This window comes from Branchiostoma lanceolatum, chromosome 18 (genome assembly GCF_035083965.1).
Source record: "Branchiostoma lanceolatum isolate klBraLanc5 chromosome 18, klBraLanc5.hap2, whole genome shotgun sequence".
Taxonomy (NCBI): domain Eukaryota; kingdom Metazoa; phylum Chordata; class Leptocardii; order Amphioxiformes; family Branchiostomatidae; genus Branchiostoma; species Branchiostoma lanceolatum.
This window is the reverse complement of record NC_089739.1, coordinates 12270746-12289524: the sequence shown is the minus strand read 5'-3', so window position 1 is coordinate 12289524 and position 18779 is coordinate 12270746. Positions and strand designations below refer to the sequence as shown.

The 18779-nt window shown below is 42.3% G+C and overlaps 2 protein-coding genes and 1 long non-coding RNA gene across 3 annotated transcripts; 2 read left to right on the top strand and 1 right to left on the bottom strand.

Annotated features, from left to right (window-relative positions):
* The first annotated feature begins 220 nt into the window (after positions 1-220).
* Positions 221-8569, top strand: LOC136423995 (polycystin-1-like protein 2). The gene is made up of 8 exons (XM_066412395.1): positions 221-326; positions 1478-1726; positions 2068-2283; positions 4623-4887; positions 5985-6121; positions 6562-6780; positions 7144-7401; positions 8188-8569. Exons 1-8 carry the CDS (start codon positions 288-290, stop codon positions 8491-8493), a joined length of 1689 nt encoding a protein of 562 aa, XP_066268492.1. The 5' UTR covers positions 221-287; the 3' UTR covers positions 8494-8569.
* Positions 8570-8903: 334 nt separating this feature from the next.
* On the top strand, positions 8904-11262 carry LOC136424781 (uncharacterized). The gene is made up of 4 exons (XR_010753915.1): positions 8904-9014; positions 10006-10339; positions 10689-10760; positions 11052-11262. It is a non-coding gene; the product is annotated as an uncharacterized lncRNA (long non-coding RNA).
* A 1101-nt stretch (positions 11263-12363) lies between these two features.
* Positions 12364-17242, bottom strand: LOC136423994 (interferon-inducible GTPase 5-like). Its single transcript, XM_066412394.1, has 4 exons — positions 17219-17242; positions 15128-15201; positions 14181-14426; positions 12364-12787 (listed from the first exon to the last, which is right to left on the bottom strand). Exons 1-4 carry the CDS (start codon positions 17240-17242, stop codon positions 12364-12366), a joined length of 768 nt encoding a protein of 255 aa, XP_066268491.1.
* Positions 17243-18779: the final 1537 nt, after the last annotated feature.

Genomic DNA, 18779 nt, shown 5'->3' with positions numbered 1-18779 from the left:
ACATATTTGTATTGTTTGCCTGGATATCTAAGTTCTAACCTTCATAAACGTACATTGGGGATGCTATTTTAGTAAACAGCATAATTTTTTTTGTTGGAAAGCCATCTGGCCAACAACGCTACGATAGACATGCAAAACTATGCATCTCTTAAATAGTGTAACTATGCCATACTGTGTACGTAAAACTCATGCCAATGATATTGCCACGTTGCTTCTGTTTTGTAGGTGCGGTCAACGTTTTGGATGCCTCCAGTCTAAGTGTAGGCAGGGCGAGGTCGGAGGTGCAAATGCAAAGCAGAAAAAAGCGAACCACGAACTTTGAAAAGGTAGATTTCTCTGGCCAATTAATTTGCTTATCTTTCTTCAGATCTCAGATCTCTTTCAGACTAACTACGCTGGCCGTAGGGAGAATGTTTGCCAGGGGAGTTTGGCCACCTTAGCTAGGGTTACATTTAGTGTTGCGCACCTAAACGTACAGGTAGAGGTACCGGTACAGAGGTTTAGGTACAGGTCCAGACCTGTACCTGAACAATTTGAAAAAAAAAAGATGTTTTTGTGAACTTCTTCAATAACGACAGAAACATTGATAAACGGTTTACAACTTGTCAATATATTTATTCAAAGAAGATAATTAGGTTTCCTACCGCCAAACTCCCTTGGCCTTGCTATCAAAACTCCCGGCCTGCCTGAATGATCTGTTGCATATTAGTTACGCTGTTCCAAGGTGTGACTTTGGTCACGTTTGGTGTTGCATGAGGTTATTAGGTTAGGAGATCAGTCACAATATAAGCACACGTTGGTTAAAATTTATATCGGTATAGTACCGGTACTTCATGATCCGGTATTTTGGACATGTACCTAATCAATTGTTACGGTACAGTACCGGTACACAGTACCGGCACGCAGCACTAGTTACATTTCTTAGCCTGAGTATCATCCTGTTTAGTTCCAGGCTCTACCTTCACATGCAGGATGACACTGACAGGCTATTCATTTGCAGGAGGGGGAATTGTTATCCTTCCCGCGGACTGACTTTCCTGGCCAATTATTCTCCTATTTGCCGAATTCTACTGTCCATACTCCGTAGGAAGGCCTGGTGGAGGCAACGAATTCATAATGTTCTTATTTTGCTCGCTTCATACTATAGAGATACAACGGATATTTAGATTGATACTTGATAGTATACGATAGTAGCTGTGTAACTGTAAGCAGTGAAGAACATAGTTGCACTTTTGTCACCTTTTTCTTGCTTTCTAACCATCACTCACCGGGACGGGGGTCGGTACAGGCTTCCAGTCACATTTTGATCTACTTCTGTAGTCACGTTTCTGTACGTTCACCTATCCAGACTAGAGGTCTAGCACTTTTGATGGCTGGATTGATTTTGAGAAAAAATGTTTGACACTTTGATCCCCCTTTTTAATTTGATAACCCTTTAAAGTTTAAGCCCCTTTGTCATTTATTTTCAAACTTACAGAACGAACAGGCGACCACCACCGCTTTTGAAGCTATCGACAACTTGGCGTTGACAATGATAACGAGGAAGAACCGGGACGAAAAACCGACACTGCTCGAAACAAACGAGTTCCTGATGTCCCTGGGGAGGTCCAGCTGTGACACCCCCGGGGGACGGTTGATACAGACGCGCACGGATACAGGGGCATATTTCAAAATCCCAGAAAACGCTGCTGCAAAACTTTGTGTGGATGGCAGTGTTGGGTCTCAGGTTTGATGGCACATTTCTTTATTTTCTTATGGTCATTCATTAAATATTCATATTTATTTATCTTAAATTCGTGAAAAGGATTACATCAGGATCATTAATCGTTAAATGTGTTAGGAGACATTGAACTAGACACCGGAGATACGTTGTAGACTGCAAATCTCGCTTTGTCTCACCAAAACGCGCGAGAGTTGCATTTTGTTTAGTGAAGGTAAATCAAAGGTCGGGACAGGAAGATGGACGGGGAGATATCTTACATTCGCTTGCAAATTCTAGCCCTCAATTTTTCAATATTGTTTCTACTGTGTTGATGTATCATATATCTTGCATATCCGTATCTTTAGACCTACTTTACACCACGGAACCCCTTTGAATACTCTCCCAACGCCGGAGACGTCAGGACCCCAGTACTGGGACTTTCCGTTCTCGGAGACAGACAGAAAGTTCCCGTCAGCGATCTTGACGAAGACGAGCGGATAGAGTACATCAACCCGGTAACTACGGAGAATACAATAATGGTGGAGGGGACAGCAACGCTATCAAACAGCGGACAGATAACGGTTGGTTAATTTCATTTTTGATCGACCATATAAAATATCATGTCGCAAATATAGATATAGAAGATATTCATTATTGATTTCTTAATTGAGATCATAAACAAAAGTACACAAAGCGAACTCAAGTTTACAGAACGTACGTTGACGATACCTCTCACCATAATGCAAAAGCATTAATGAATACAAAATAACATCATTGAGTTGTTCTGATCGCTAATACATGTATAATGCTTAGGTCACAATTGCGTCGGTGCCCGTCGGGGATGTAGCCCCGGCCGGGCTCTGACGTTTGGGGGGCACCGGCTGTCTTGGTCACAATTAAAAGTTTCCTTCACGCTGCCCTGCAGGGGTCCCGGGGTGCCCGACAGGTACTCGGTGGCATTTTTGTAAAATTTTCATTGTCGGTCTCCGGCAGGTACCCGTCAGTTGCTCTGACGGTGTCTTGTAGTGACCCCTGTGGGGTCCGACAGGGTACCGCGTGCTTATCACATCCAGGTGGGGCAGTTGTAGGGTCCCTGCAGAATGCCCCGCGAACGACGGTCGGCCATCAGGCAGGCTCCTGGCGGGCACTCGTCATATCTCGGGGTTATATAAAACTGCACTCGATCCGGAGCTCAAAAAGAAACACGATATACGAAGTTCACGCTTTAGTTCTACTCACCTGATCTGTAACGTCACACACTTGACCCGGTCTTACGAAGTACACACATTTAGTCTGTCCACTTGATCCGTATCATAACATAACAATACCTTATTCTATAATCTTTGGCGATAACACCAACATATTCCTTTTCCACAAAAACGTTGACCCTCTGATACAACTGGCTAACCAAGATATGTGTAAAGTACGTGGTTTGATGCAAACAAGTTACGAACAAATTCCAGAACTACCTTATTTTCTGTAGTAAAAATAAAAGTTATGATATCAATAAGTCCAAAATGTTCCTAATGTACAAGAGAAACAGACCAACATTTTTGGGGGTAATAGTAGATGAAAATTTAAACTCGAAAGCCCAGTCTCTGCTATAAGTAAAAAAATGCTAAAACAATTGGTGTTATTGTGAAAAACAAATACATCATCCCTGAAAAGATTCTCACAACTATAGGCAACAGCCTTATATACTCATATTTGACCTAATGTAACATTGTTTTGGGATGCGCCTGCCACACAACTCTACATCCGCATATAACTCTCCAAAAGAAATTCACAAGGATAGCAACTGCTTCTGACTTTCGCTCACACATGGCTCCTCTATTTCAAAAATACTAGACATCCACGATATCAATAAATTACGTTTAATTTCCATTCTAACAATTTTCCCAAACCCTTCTTCACACTTGTTCACAACTATTATACCAGGCAAAGAAATCCATATTCCTCTCTTTCGTACATCATTAGCAGAGTTCTCGTCAAGTGCAAATATATCACAATATGGAACAGTCTTCAGACAAATATACAAACAATCACCCTTTTTTCTTACCTTTAAAGGTGCCCTGAAAACCTATCATAGCCGCCCTGTAGTAGAGTCACATGTCCAGTTATTATCTAGCTTTGATTTATACCATTATTTGATTATCATTGTCTATCGTTATCATATTCTATGTATTACTTTGCTATATTATTTATAAGTTATAATCAAGTTTGATAAGTATAGACGAGGAGGGCCAAGTATAAGCTATAAACGCTTTTTTCCTCCTCCTGAACCTGTTATTATCTATTGTTTATCGTATTATGTTTTATAAATTTTCTTGTTGTGCAAATGAATAAAAAACAAACAAACAAACAAACAAACAGACAAATTATTACTTGTCCCGGTGGACTGCCGGCAACCGGAGGGGTACCTCGCGGTGTTCTCACGTTGAGGTCACGGCGTCGTTGTGTCCGCGGGGCCCGGGTAGAATTTAAGTCAGAACTAAATTTTTCTCGGGTCCCCGCCGGGCCCAAAAATAGCCCGGTAGCCGCAGGGTGCCCCAAGGGGCCACGTAGGGGTCACGCCCGGAAGTGCCAAAAAGCGGCCCGGGAACTACCCGGCAGGGCCCCTTTTTCCAATTGTGACCTAAGCATTACTAGGGTCATATTTCTAAACTGTCTACCGAAAAGTATGATTTAAAAGACAACAAAACTGACAAAGGCTTGAAGAATAGTCATAATCATAATCTAATAATAACTATCAAATTTGAAAAAAAAAAAACTGTGAAGATTGGGAAATTGAAAAATGAGCATAATTTGTGTACAAACAGCCCGGCCGGGTCCCGGTTTGGCAATGTGACCCTAGCATAAGCCATCAAGCACACTTAACACACTTTTGAGTTTCTAAGATGTTCTTTATTCGTTCCGACAGGTACACAACTTCAACACGACAGCACCAGGGGTAGCCTTCTTCATCCGCGTCGTCCCCCAAAACAGCGCTGACGTGAACGTCACGTTCATGGCTTACCTGAAGCGAGGTTCCGAGGTCTCACCTAACGATTACAGCCATAACGCCACCCTGCGGCGGGCTGGGGACACTGCAGACGTGACAGGTGAACCTTCTGCACGACCCTTCGCCTGGTTTTTGAGCCAAGCTGCCGTCAACATCAGCGATGAACAAGAAACGTGGACAATAGGTAATGTCATGGTCATACATGTACATGTATTTCGAAACCGGGGCCCGGCCGGGGTACTCGCGGGAACGAAAATAAAAATGTATATCAAGAGATACACGCAAAGTATGCTCATGATTAACTTTTTTTTCTCTCACGTTTTGGGTGTTGTTTTTTATATGATATTATTCGTTCCCGCAAACTACCCGGCCGGGCCCCGGTTTGGAAATATGGCCATTTATAGCATAAGACAATGTCATGGCGATGTGCCTTGTTTAATTGGATATTTCATTGCCAGGGTGAAATTTCCAAACAAGTGCTCAGCCTGGTAGTTTGCATGATGATATGAAAGTATGATATAAAGACAACAAAACAGACAATGCGTAAAAAATATACATCAGTATGATTTGGTTAAGTCTTTTAATATGCACTTTTAATTTTCGTTAGCGCAAACAGCCCTGCCGGGCCCCGGTTTCCAAATGTAGCCTGGCATAACAGTATATGCTCGCATTAGCCTATACGACCTTGCAATTGACTGTACAGTTTCACATTATGTGTGTACTAGACTTTCTTTATGGCCGACTTTGTTAACGGTATGTGGTTCAAGACCTAGTTTTGTCTTCACATTTTTGGCGACGCCTCAGTAGCGAGCCAAATTGTATGGTATTGTGTGCAGTTTGCAAATATTCTAGGAATTGCACAGGCATTTGTCCACAGGCATTTTAAGCCAAGAGAATGTTTGGAATTTTAGTCAGCAGTATAAAGGATAAAAAGCCATGCAGCCCCCCTCCCTGGGGCCCGAGTGTTGTTTTTAGTTGTCTATGATGTTCATTCTGGTGGTGGGATTATGCATGATAGAATGTAGTTGTGCTGTCGTTGTGTGTGTGTGTGTGTTTGTGTGTGTGTGTGTGTGTGTGTGTGTGTGTGTGTGTGTGTGTGGTGTGTGTGTGTGTGTATGTGTCTGTATTTGTCCAACAGAACAGGTACTCATCAGCCCTTTTCGTTGAAAATCCCTTATGAATCTCAGTATCAGTGCCCTAAATAAAAATGAAAACAACAACAACAACTACCGTCGCCATGGCAATGTTTCCTTTTTTCATTGCCAATTTTGTTTGACATAGGAATCCAACACCTTCCAACCGTTGACGAAAATGGACGAACGTCAGAATCCGGTGTTAACTACACAATCAGCATCACGGCTTCAAGATGCCTATTCTTCAGCGAAATGTCCAAACTTTGGACCGACAGTGGATGTGAGGTTAGCCTGGAATCCATCCTATTTAGCTTCCGGCCGCTACCCAAGCGGCCGGAAGCTAAATAGGATGGATTCCAGGCTATGTGAGGTAGCATTTAAATCAGAGTTCTTTTGGCGACGCCTTAGGGGCGGGGCCAGGTTTATAGCATATGTAATATCGTTTGAAAATATTCTGAAAATTTCAAGCGTGCGAGGGTCCACGACATTTGATGCGAGGTAATATCTAAAGCAGAGTTGTTTTGGCAAGGCCTCAGGGGCGGAGCCTGCTTTTTAGGACATGAAAATATTCTGAGAATTTCACTTATGCGAGGGTCCACGAATAGAATGCATTGAGTAGACAATTCGTATATCTTTTTTCATGGTATGCTCATGAATTTCGGGTGACAGACAGCTTTTGCGCATGCGCAGTAGGAAAATGTATCTTTGCTTTCATTTTTCTGAAGGTGGGACCTGAGACGACCCACGAACGGCTGCACTGTATCTGTGACCATCTGACGGCCTTTGCTGGGTTCGCTGCACCCAATCCGTTAGATCTAGGAAAGGCCTTTACGTTCGACTTGGACAGGAGTCTCATCGCCATCGCGACTGTGTGCGTCGTGCTGGCCTTATACATGGTGGCAGTCTCGATTGGAAGAAGACTAGACATTCAGGATGAAAGAAAGGTTGGAAAGAGTTATCATTTTCAAACATGTATTATTATATGCGCAGCTCTATATCATAAATACTGGTATCTTACATTGCCAAATATGGTATTCTGATCCAAAGAGGTTATAAGGAAGCCTCCTTGCCTCATCCAATTAGAAAACGACAGTTCAACTTTCGCAAACTCTCGCCACAGCGCGCGAGAGCTGCAGATAGGTATGGATCAGCTGTCCATAAGGAAAGAGTAACCGCTAACCCATTTCAAATCGACCACTTCAATCCAATTCAAATCTGTCATAAAGGTGTGAGTTACAAATGTAGAACAAAAAAAGGCTCATACTTTTAAAGAATTTGACTTCTTACCTCAATATCATATCTTTCAGCGACAAAAGAGAGCGTACAGACATCTATCCAGGTCCGCCACGCCGGGAAAACGTCTCCTCTCGTGGCACCTGTGGGCATCAGTGGTGAAGCCTCCTGTCAATCACTTCAGCCGTGTGCAGAGGATCTCCTGTTGTCTGTCCCTCCTCATGTCCTTCATGTTAGTCAACATCATGTTCTACCGGGGAGACAGGAACTTCGTGCCCAAACCGGTCACCGTAGGAGACACAGAGTTGGAACTACCGTTTAGCTGGGACACCGTGAGTCTTCTTTTTGGCGAAGCTTCAGGAGCGAGCTTAATAGTGTAGTCTTTCAGTTTCAAATTTATTATGTTTTTCGTCTCTGTTGTGAAGGAGAAATGTATATGTTCTTTTTCTTGCATGGGTGAAGAAGTAGACGTCCCGGTACATGGCAGAGTCGTTTCGCTACATGGCAATGTCGTATCGCTACATTTGAATGATTTCATTCATTGACTTCTGTAAATACACTTCAGTAACAGTGACAAGCTATGATGATGACTTCAAATGTAGCGAATCGACTTTTGACATGTAGCGAAACGACTTGTCATGTAACGAAATGACTGCAGCGAACTGATAATGTAACGAAGCGACATTTAACCCTGCATGTAAGTCTTTTTTTCCTACATTAAATTTTCTATAGAGAGTTGCTATCTAATTTCTATAAATGACACACAAAAAACGTCCCTGTAATAGCCTTACCATACATATGCTGTGGTTGAACAAAATTGACCAAAAGCTATAGCTAGCTTTTCTATGACAGACCTGGCAAAACAAAGAGGTTTTATCAAGCCTTCTTGGGCAAAACTTGACTTACTTGACTTGACTTATGTCGAGTGTCAGTCCTCCTCTGCCACTCGAACCACTCTGTCAGCCCAGAACCGTCTGTCCTCCATTGCCTTCTCCAGTGACTCAGAGGGTAGGCCAGTGTCCTTCTGTAGCACATCTATGTAGGTGTCCTATCACGTGTTAACATTGGTAGATATTGTATTTTTTGAATGTACATGTTCCATTGACGTCCCTTTCCAGTTTATTATTGGACTAGAAAGTTCCCTCATCGCCTTGCCGATCAACGTCTTAATCGTGGTGCTGTTCCGGTACGCCGGAGCGCGGCCGGACGCGTCGGCGGGGGTAACCTCGTCCAGACCGGGCAGGACAGAACGGCACGGCTTCATCCAGAAGGGTCGACACGGCGTGGACATCGCTCTGCCTCGCTATCTGCCAACAGTCGAGGGCGCAGGTTCGAGGTACGGCACGGACTACACCGCCAACCAGACTCTTCACGTCAACAGGTTGAGGACAGAAAGAAGTAAGTTCGATAGCGATTGGGCGTGAGCGGTCACGTGACTATGACGCCATTTCTCGTCCGCCATGTTGGTGGGTTAAACGACGCGCGCGTGACGTCATTTATGTCAGAAATGTTATCTCTATCCACCTCAAGATGCCCGACATTTGCTTTTTTTTTTTTTTCTGACAACATTAGACCATAACTAGTTCATTCTTAGCCACATTTGTTTGTGCTTTCCAAATAAACTGTTAGCATATTGGTGGTTTCGGTGAATACAATTTATCAGGTACGACGTCACATTAGAATATTGAATAAAAGCTTCACGATATTTTACCTCACCTGATGACAGATCATTTTGCTTACAATTAATCTACCATTGAATGATAACCTATTTTTCTATCTTTCTCTTTTTAAATCATAACCTGCATATCATTGTTTTCTTTTTCTCGTTTGTGCGTTTTAGCCCTGAAGAAAATGGATGCCAGGTACGTCATCAAGAAAAAAGGCGGGAAGGTTGCGGTGAGCCGGAAACCGTACCGTCCATTTCCGTGGTGGTGCGTCATCGTAGGTGAGTTACAAGCACTTGGAAAAAACGCTTGAGGGCTTATCGAGGGCCTCTTGGCCATGTAGTACCGTATAGTTAAGTGTAACATACCTGGCATGGCTTACCGTAGTCAGATGTTTAGTTGCTTGTGTTGTGAATGTACCCATGCCGTTAATCTTAGGAAAATGATAAACGAGCTGGGAAAGCATACTTGATCTTCACGGTGTAATGAAAATTGACATTTTCACTGAACTTTAACTTCACGGTGGCAGAGAGGTGATTTACAGCATGGATGTGTGAAGGAATCATAAATAATAACAACAACTGTTTTCACGGCGATGATAAGTTTACAGTACAGAGGTGACCGTGAAAACTGAACATAAAGGTACAGTGAAAGAAACAAGAATTACATTATAGTACTTCACCAAGACAACAAAATTTCCTCTAAGTATTAACATATATTGGTCTTTACAGATTTAAAGGAAAGCTACACAAAAAATTGAAAATCCTTCTATGCTATGCTTAATATATTCCAAAGTCAAATTCTTACTTCAAGTTGTTTCACATGAGTCCGTCATAGTTCTGGAATTTTCCACAGTTTGCAACTTATGCCGTGCTGACGCATTCTCGCCTGATTATTGAATATATGACGTCAGTGTTTCAAATTTTTCACCTGATGATTGGATTTTAGAACACTGACGTCATATAATACAATCATCAGGTGAAAAATTTGAAACACTGACGTCATATAATTCAATAATCAGGTGAGAAGGCGTCAGCACGGCATAAGTTGCAAACTGTGGAAAATCCCAGAACTATGATGGACTTATGTGAAACAACTTGAAGTAAGAATTTGACTTTGGAATATATTAAGCACAGCATAGAGGGATTTTCAATTTTTTGTGTAGCTTTCCTTAAAAGAAAGCTGATAGGGTGCTAATCAAAACGGCTTCTCGTATCTAACGGTACCGTATACGTAGTAAAGTGTAACATATCTAACCCGTTTCCCCTCCAGCCTGGCTCCTGGTTGCTGCCATAGTTATAGTGTCCGGTGCCTTCACTGTCCTGTACGGTAACGATTACGGCAGGGCCAAGTCTCAGGCCTGACTCTTCATGTTAACTGTAGTTACGTGTAACATATCTAACCCGTTTCTCCTACAGCCTGGCTCCTGGTGGCTACCATAGTTATAGTGTCCGGTGCCTTCACTGTCCTGTACGGTAACGACTACGGCAGGACCAAGTCTCAGGCCTGGCTTTTCGCCTTCCTCATCTCCTTCCTGACTGACGTCATCATCCTCCAACCGGTCAAGATCATTCTGCTCATCATCTTCTTCAAGCTCGTGTGTAAGGTACGATGAGTGAAAGCCATGAATTTTAGATAAGATTTATTGTAGTCAAATGGAGTTTTAGTCCGCTTTCAGGTTATGTTTTCGGTAGTGATGTGATGCGCATATGAGACCTCGAAATAATTAGATTTTGGGCCGCCTAGCGGCTTGTTACGGCACTCTAGCGGAACGTCCGGTTTTGATATCTCCTGTTCTGGACGCGTTATGGTCGTGATTTTAAGTGGTAGATAGCCCTTAGGGCAGAAAGTATAAGAGTATAAGCGGTACAGGTTTGGGCCCCTTTAGAAAATAACTTAACAAGGAATATCGGATCGTCATGATTGTTTTTACGTGTCTTTTTTTGTCAATCCAGAGAACCAAGGTGACCGATGAAACCATCACCACAATACAGAGTCGGGTTGATGAAATGGAAGAGAACTTATGGGTAAGCTTTCGTATCTGTATCTTTATAGCCGGTTTAACCGCCCTTTGGCGTAACACACCAGCTTCTGTATCTATGATATAGCCGGTACAACCACCCTTCGGTGTAACACACTAGCTTTACGGTCACACGGCACGAAATGTGTGGTTTAACTAAAAATCATAAATTGTTACTTCTAAAGAGGGCAATAGAAATGCCAAAAACAAATGGAATAATTCGTGCATATTTTATATGTGTGACAAGGTTTGAAAGAATGCCTTGAAACGGTTTCTTCTTCTTCCATATTGTTACCAGGAACGTCGCAGAAGAAACCTACTCGACTTGTACAGAAACCGGTACGCCAGAGACCCGACCGCACAACGCCCCCACACCGACGTCAACGGTACTGCAGTCAGACCGGTCAACCACCATGCATTTGTGGAAAACGACTTGTATGGAGAACAGTATCTAGCGCCCAGGCACACATACATTAACACACCTGGACAAAACTTCATCAATGTCTTCTCGGAGATGAGGCATCAGGGTCCAAGCCAAGATCGGCAACTCGATAATACCAGAAAGTCGTCTGATATGAATAACTCCAACCGACTTGCAACTTACTATTTGTACTTCAAGAAAGATTTCGGGCGTACGCCAATATTTGTACCTGCATTAAGACCAATACCTTTCTCTCTGACACAATAGTTTGACACGTTGAAATTGAACTCCATGATTCCAAACATATTTAACGTTGCATTAAGTATACTTTTTGTTTTGCTGTACAGTCTGTTCTCCAAGTAGATGTTGGGGTTAAATATCGCCTATCATATCGGTAATGTTATCTGAGAGACGGCCGGGCTTCTATGGCAGACAATTAACCCATAGAAGCAAACATTTGAGTTAAAGGCCAAAGTTGTTAGGGGAAAACGGATGATGTCCACGTAAATCCTTAATCTGCTCATGATGTATACATTAATGTAGGTGGCGCTTGTTACTTAGTTCGACAATCTGTGCAGATGTTATTTCCTGGCGCTTTGAATTAATGAAAACTAACACGCATAGAATACACTGGAGACACAAAACGTTCATTTCAACCAAGCATTGCTTTATCACGAAACACAATATAATTGAGATTTTTCATGTCGATCTAAATTGAGAGGAAAGAATCACTGAACTTAGTTTGTAGCTCTTGAAACGGTGATTACAACAGACATTACGGCTATAAATTTACATGCATATTCTTGTGATCATTATCAATTGAAAACATCACAATTATGATATGCATTTTTACGAACACGATAAAATGGCATTAAATTATAACACATGCAGACTAGTACATGTAGTTACAATATGACAACATTTGCTGCATGCAATAGTGGCATTTACAACATGTATAAAGCGACCAAAAACAAAACATGGAAATCCTTCAAATAAAAAGGTGCTCTTAACATTGATGTATTGTTTTGGGACACGGCGTAACAAACTAACTTCCACACTCACTACATCTTTTCCTTTCATCCCATAGTCTATCAAACGGCTCCCCTGGCGTTCAATTTTATATTGCAACCGGAAATCCAGCGATAACGATGCTAAATGGGTTTCTAGCCCACTATTGCGCTATGAAACCTCAGAAGAAGGAGTAAAGATTTCTTTTTTGTTGAAACATCGCCCTTTTCAACTCAGGCACGTCCCACTTTTCTTGTCTGACGTTGTCCAACCTGCCGCTGATTATGAACACCTCGTCATCACTGACGTCATACGGCCATCCCACCTCCCGCAGGACCCGGATGTAGTCCTGTCGGAGCTCTTCCATCAGGTGTACCGAGCTTTTGTCGTCGAAGTACTCGGGGTCGTCGTTCTCCTTGTCCGCCAAATCTTTGTCGAACTGCGACCTGACGAACAGTACCTTCTTCCCCATCCTTGCCGCCGCCATGGCGATGCTGACGGGGTTGTGTTGGATTCGGCCCCGACAGAACACCAAGAACACGTCACAACTTCGCATGTAGGACCCGAACTCGATCAGATACTGGCCGATGCTGAAGTTTCCATACCTGGTGGTGAATCAGTGATCAAACTTGTTATGACGTATTCACCGATGACGCAAATTCGGTGAAAATGCACTAAAAACGCTGCTATTTGGGTCAACAGGCGAAAAGAACGCATCACCGTTGCCGCGGACTAATACAAAAAAGGCTTCGATGGCGAACCAACTTCACCACGCCCAAAAATACTGCGACTCACTGGCTTTTCAGGAGATACAAAAAAATCAATGCACGGCTAAAACGATCACCAAGCAATCTGGGGCAGAAGTCAGGGTGACCACCACGCACTTCCGGCAGATTACCGTGTTATGACCCCAACCCTGGTCAGATTTGAACTCCGACCCGGAACCTTAGATGAATTATGCCGCTTTCGCATTAAATATGCAAATTAGTGCATAATTAATGTTAATGTTCCACTTAACATAAACTACATGTTTAAATGTATTTAAGTCTTATAATGGAAAACACTGCAAATATAGATTTTCCTTCTTAATTATGCAAATTGAGCCCCAATTAGCATAATTTTCACTTTATTATGTACCTCTCTAAGCTACTTGCATACTGAATAGCAAAGAAATTCGTCGTTCCTTTGTTATTCTCCTTAGAGGATTTTCACAATCACGCCCCTGCAGTTCCAGAGCAAGCTGCTAGGGACCCAAACCTAGACCACTTTTTCATTATACCACTGGCTATCTGCCACGAAAAAATCAAGACCATAGCACGTCCAGGTCAAAAGATTACAAAAACGGAAGTTATGCTGCAGTACCAAGGTCACATACCAAGGGACCTTGAATTTCGGCTTCCCAACACCTGCCCACATGCCAAATATAATTGTAATCCATCAAGAGGTTCTTGAGTTATGCTGACTACAGTAGTGCGGAAACACACACAGACACACACATACACACAGACACCACACTCACAGACACATACAAACACTCACAGGCACACACACACACACACACACACACACACACACACACACACACACGCGCGCACACACACACACAGAGACAGACACACACACACAGAGACACACGCACGCACACACACACACACGCACACACACGCACACATACATACACACGCACACACACACGCACACACACACACACAAACACACACACACACACAAAGCTATATCTCCTTTCAAGTTTCATGGAGATAGCAAAACATGTTGAACCAAGTGTGCGACAAAAAGGGCCTGCATTAATAATAATGAATTGAAGAAAACAGTTAACTTCAAGGTGACTGAAGGCGTTTATTACAGTTTCACTTTCAGTCTTTTTTAAAGGATCCTCTGATACGAATGTTCATTATGTTTCAAATGTTTTCAAATGTTCGAATGTTTAGTCAAGAGACATGCACTTTGAATTTGAGTCGCCAGATAGAGCTCCTGTACCTGCCACTGTATCTCCGCAGTAGAACACCGGGAAAGTCGATCAGAACCAAACTGTCAGGTCGACTTGGGTGTGGGTATTCTGTGGGCTCGGCAGTGGTGTGGGTTAGCCCCGCCTGTGCCGCGCCGGGGTCCCGGGGCCTCAGTCCACGGATGGAGTTGATAAAGGTGCTCTTCCCCGCCCCGGGGTCGCCCACAACACCGATGCGAACTTCTTGAGGACGTGTGCGCTGTGGCACGGGTTTAGGACTGTGGTAACAGGAGACGGAAATGCTCATCGACTCACATACACCTTCATACAAAATTCTTTGGATAGTACAGACTCTATTCTAGCGATGTTACAAAACTGCAATTGGTAACTTTGTTTAAAAAGGCAGAACTAGTCTGTCAATTCAATTTGGAGGTTTGGTAAAGGTTCAATGTCGATCTTTAAAACATATTCCATTGTGTCGTTGCTAACGTTAACGTTGTTGATGATTAACGATTAATCAGCGACAATATAATGGTGCATGTATTCTCTTATCATGAGTTTAATCATTCACATCCAATTGCATGAGAGCTCCTTGCTGGTCAATTACCACTAAACATACACATCTACATGTACAAAATTTGCTTTAAGTTATGACAAGGCTAACGCCACTAATGCTATAGGGTCATTTCCAAACCGACAGTCGTCGAAATGAAAAGACTTAACATGTGTTTATAAAAGGCAACAAAACACATAACCCGTAAACATGATTATTCTTTCATAATTTCTTGATATACATTTTCATTTTTTGTTCCCACAAGCTGCCCGGCCGGGCACCGGTTTGGAAATGTGACCATAGCACATAAGCATGGTTTGCATGCTCAATATATGTAAATGCATGGGGTAAATGTTTCTCTCTTCTCCCGTAAAAAACATGATAACTGTTACAGTACTCACTCACATGCCTCACATGGCTCCTCACTGTCTGATGATGATGAAGATGATGATGATGGCGGTGATGGTGGTGGTGATGATGAAAACCAACCGCCCATTATCCTGGCTAACAGGGTGCTGTTGTTATGACTTCATGTGACAACATCTGAAGTGACCATAACCTCATATTCCACACTACAGCCATGTATTGATATCAATCACTTCTCAGTGCTTAGCAATATCCACATTAGTTATATAGTTAGGTAGAACAGACATGGCCTGAAACCAATCATGAACGAGACTTCGCGATCGATGTCCTCAATCGCGTGTAACATTAGCTCATTAAGTACGGAAATGATCCATCAATAGCTCTTTGTATAAATACTATCAGTTGATCATCTTCTTTGCGCAAATAACATAATATATTCATGAAGCATTTTCTTATAAAATATGCAAATGATACCCTGATTTGCATAATTTATGTCTAATAATGTTCATCTTGACTTAGCTTCCGAATGTCGCAAGAGTGAAATTCCCAACATTTACCACTATGGTATTTTAGTATTATCTCATTAATTATGCAAATTAGTTATTTGCATGGTTGATATCTATAGATCTCTCTCTCTTTCAGTTACATGTCACATGTCTGACAGTCCTATTATGAAATGCAAATTACTTAGTTATTACACAGCTGGGGCGTGTGTGTATGTCTTCCGGTTTCAAGATGTAATTGTGGCAGCTGATTCGCAGTTTTGTGAGACCTGTCCTGTGTCGTGAATTATCAATACTCAAATACCGTTCTTCTATCTGACCCAGTTTGTTCAAGGATATAGCCTATTTGATTCGCCAACAATAAACAATGTACGGCTTGATAAAGTGTAAACAGCAAACCACAACCACAAACGCTACCGAAACGCATGAAGAACCACGGCTTCATAACAATATCCGGCCAAAGAAAACTCCTGAACATATTACCTTGTGCTTGGAAAAGGAAGATCCGTCCTGACGTTGTTCGGAAGCAAAGGGAGAGGCTCAGCGGTAGATATATTTACTACGTCACAAGCCAAATATTTATCTCCATGAAAAATTGAGATATTGTTTTGGGTGTGTCTGTACTGTGTGTTTAGGCTTCCGGATTCTTGTAGTCAGCATAACTCAAGAACCTCTGAATGGATTATGATGATATTTGGTACGTTGGTAGGTGTTGTGAAGACAAAGGTCAAGGTTGATTTTGGGCGCAAGGTTTATTTTGGGCGCATATGTGACATTGGTACTGCAGCAGAGCTTCCGTTATTGTTATCTTTTGACCTGGACGTGCTATGGTCTGGATGTTCTGGTGGCAGATAGCCATTGGTATAATGAAAAACTGGTCTAGGTTTGGGCCCCTAGCAGCTTGCTCTGGAACTGCAGGGGCATGATTGCAAAAATCCTCTAAGGATAATAACAAAGGAACAACGAATTTCTTTGATATTCAGTATGCAGGTAGCTTAGACAGAGAGGTACATAATAAAGTGAAAATTTTGCTAATTGGGACTTAATTTGCATAATTAAAAAGGAAAATCTATATTTGCAGTGTTTTACATTATAGGACTTAGATACATGTAAATATGTAGTTTATGTCAAGAGGAACATTAACATTAATCATGCACTAATTTGCATATTCAATGCCAAAGCGGCATAAATCTAAGGTTCCGGGTCGGAGTTTAAATCTGACCAGGGTTGGGGTCATGACGCGTGTTGGGAAGACAAAGGTCAAGGTTGATTTTGGGCGCCCTAGTATGTGACATGTGACGTGTTTCCTGTTTTCAAAGGACTCAAATACATGTAACATGTCTGGTTTATGGCAGGTAGAAAATCAAAAACTACCAATTATGCAAATAAAGTCCTAATTTGCGTATGAAAAAGTGCCTGAATTCTTCTAAGTGGTAAATGATTGGGCTATCAAAATTGTGACGTGTATAAGTCAGTGAAAGGTGTACTTGACCAAACATAGATTATGCGAATGTGGAGGTCATTTGCATAATCAAAATATTTCACGGAGACACGAGGTCTCCGAACTCTTTGTATCATGCTTGGAAACAACGCCACAACTCCAAGTAGTTGATTCCATATATGGTGATCAACAAAAGTCACACTTTACCTCCTTTATTATCGTCGAAGTCATGGTGTGAGGTGGCTGAAATGATCGACTATACCTGCCACGTCCACAGACGTCGACACACCATATTTTGTAATCAAAATAAAACGTTACCTTGTTTTGGAAAGGGAAGATCGATATCCGTACGCGTCCCAACACTCCCAACGTTGTTCGGAAGCAAAAAGAGCAGCTCAGTGACAGGTGTAATTGTAAACCTTCCCAGCTTCAGTATAGTGGGTGTCAACCTCACTTTTACAGGTATCATTCTAAGCAAGTAGTTGCAAACATTTGGTTATATATTGTGATCAACAAAACGTCACAGTCACTTCCTTTGTTCTCATAAAAGGTCACGGTGTGAGGCGGCAGAGTGCACTACTGACAGTGATCGACTATAGCAGGCCTTTCCAGCAGGCGACTATCTTCCTTTTACACAAGGTCAGTATCTTCTTAGAAGCTGAAGTGATGAAAAACTTTGTTTTCTGTTTTTTTTATGAAGTTGGTGCTTTATTTGACATAACTAGGGTTGATTTGCCGCACGAAAAAATGGGATTCATCAGGTAATGGTTGCCTGCAGGTGTGAAAATGAAAGCGTCCATCACGGAGAAACGTCCATTTTTTTTTTTTGGACGCCTGACCGTTTGGGACGGCTGCCCGTCCCTGGCCGTAAATGGGGATAATGAAGGCCTTACCAAACGGCATCAACGTAACGCCTGGCTAGGCTGGGACCACCGTCAGGAATGTCAGTTTCAACGGGAGGCCGGGTCTGTGTTTAACGTTTCAGGTGTCAAGGTGGGAGGCCGATCTTTGCAAATCAGGATTTCAACTACGGGGAGCCAAGGATAGTGCACAATCATTTGCAGCAAATGCTGACGACTTCATTGCAATCACTGTATTTTGGTAATCTTTTTCTTTGATGAAATTTGTCACGGTTCATGTAAAACTGAGAAGCTTCACTGTTGCAGCAAAAACGTATACAGTGAAGTCGGCACTGGCAAATCGGCAGGTAGGACGACGGCCGCCACGTTGCCCTGCACTTTTTTGCATACCTGGGGGTGGGGTGGGGGTGATGGCATTCCTCGCCATCATTCAAACGTATCAACAAACGTATTTTGAGTTTGAGTTTTATTTAGATCCACAATGTCTCCACATTCATATCTACACATTAGAATTAAAACATGCAAAGGCATACCAAGTGACTGTAGAGAACAAAAATAGTGCCTTATTAATTTGCAATCCAATACTTTGCTAATTGTTGCCTGTGTTGATCCATAACTGAGGCATTCTGTACAGAAAACGCCTTTTCTGAGAGTTGGATTTTAGTTTAGGCCATAGCAAGTAGATTTTATGGATGACATCGTCTGCAGACTCCAAAACTAATGCGAGAGGGTGGAAAAAAACAAGGCGGGCAAGCAAAAAAAAAAGATTCCCATACTGTCAAATTTTGAGATCATAAATCTTGTTGCGATTAAAAATTGAGGCAACAAAATATGATATCACGACCAACAGGTCTTTTATTCCTGTATTCAACCAATGAGGTTTCATATATGATATAAAACCTCCTTCA

Coding starts and splice junctions, on each gene's coding strand:
- LOC136423995 (XM_066412395.1), top strand. CDS start 288: ATGCAAAGCAGAAAAAAGCGAACCACGAACTTTGAAAAG. Junction 4,888..5,984: donor ACAAGAAACGTGGACAATAG/GTAATGTCATGG, acceptor TGTTTGACATAG/GAATCCAACACCTTCCAACC. Junction 6,781..7,143: donor ACATTCAGGATGAAAGAAAG/GTTGGAAAGAGT, acceptor CATATCTTTCAG/CGACAAAAGAGAGCGTACAG.
- LOC136423994 (XM_066412394.1), bottom strand. CDS start 17,242: ATGACTTCGACGATAATAAAGGAG. Junction 14,427..15,127: donor ATCTTCATCATCATCAGACA/GTGAGGAGCCAT, acceptor CTGTTACCACAG/TCCTAAACCCGTGCCACAGC. Junction 12,788..14,180: donor CTGCGGAGATACAGTGGCAG/GTACAGGAGCTC, acceptor ATTCACCACCAG/GTATGGAAACTTCAGCATCG.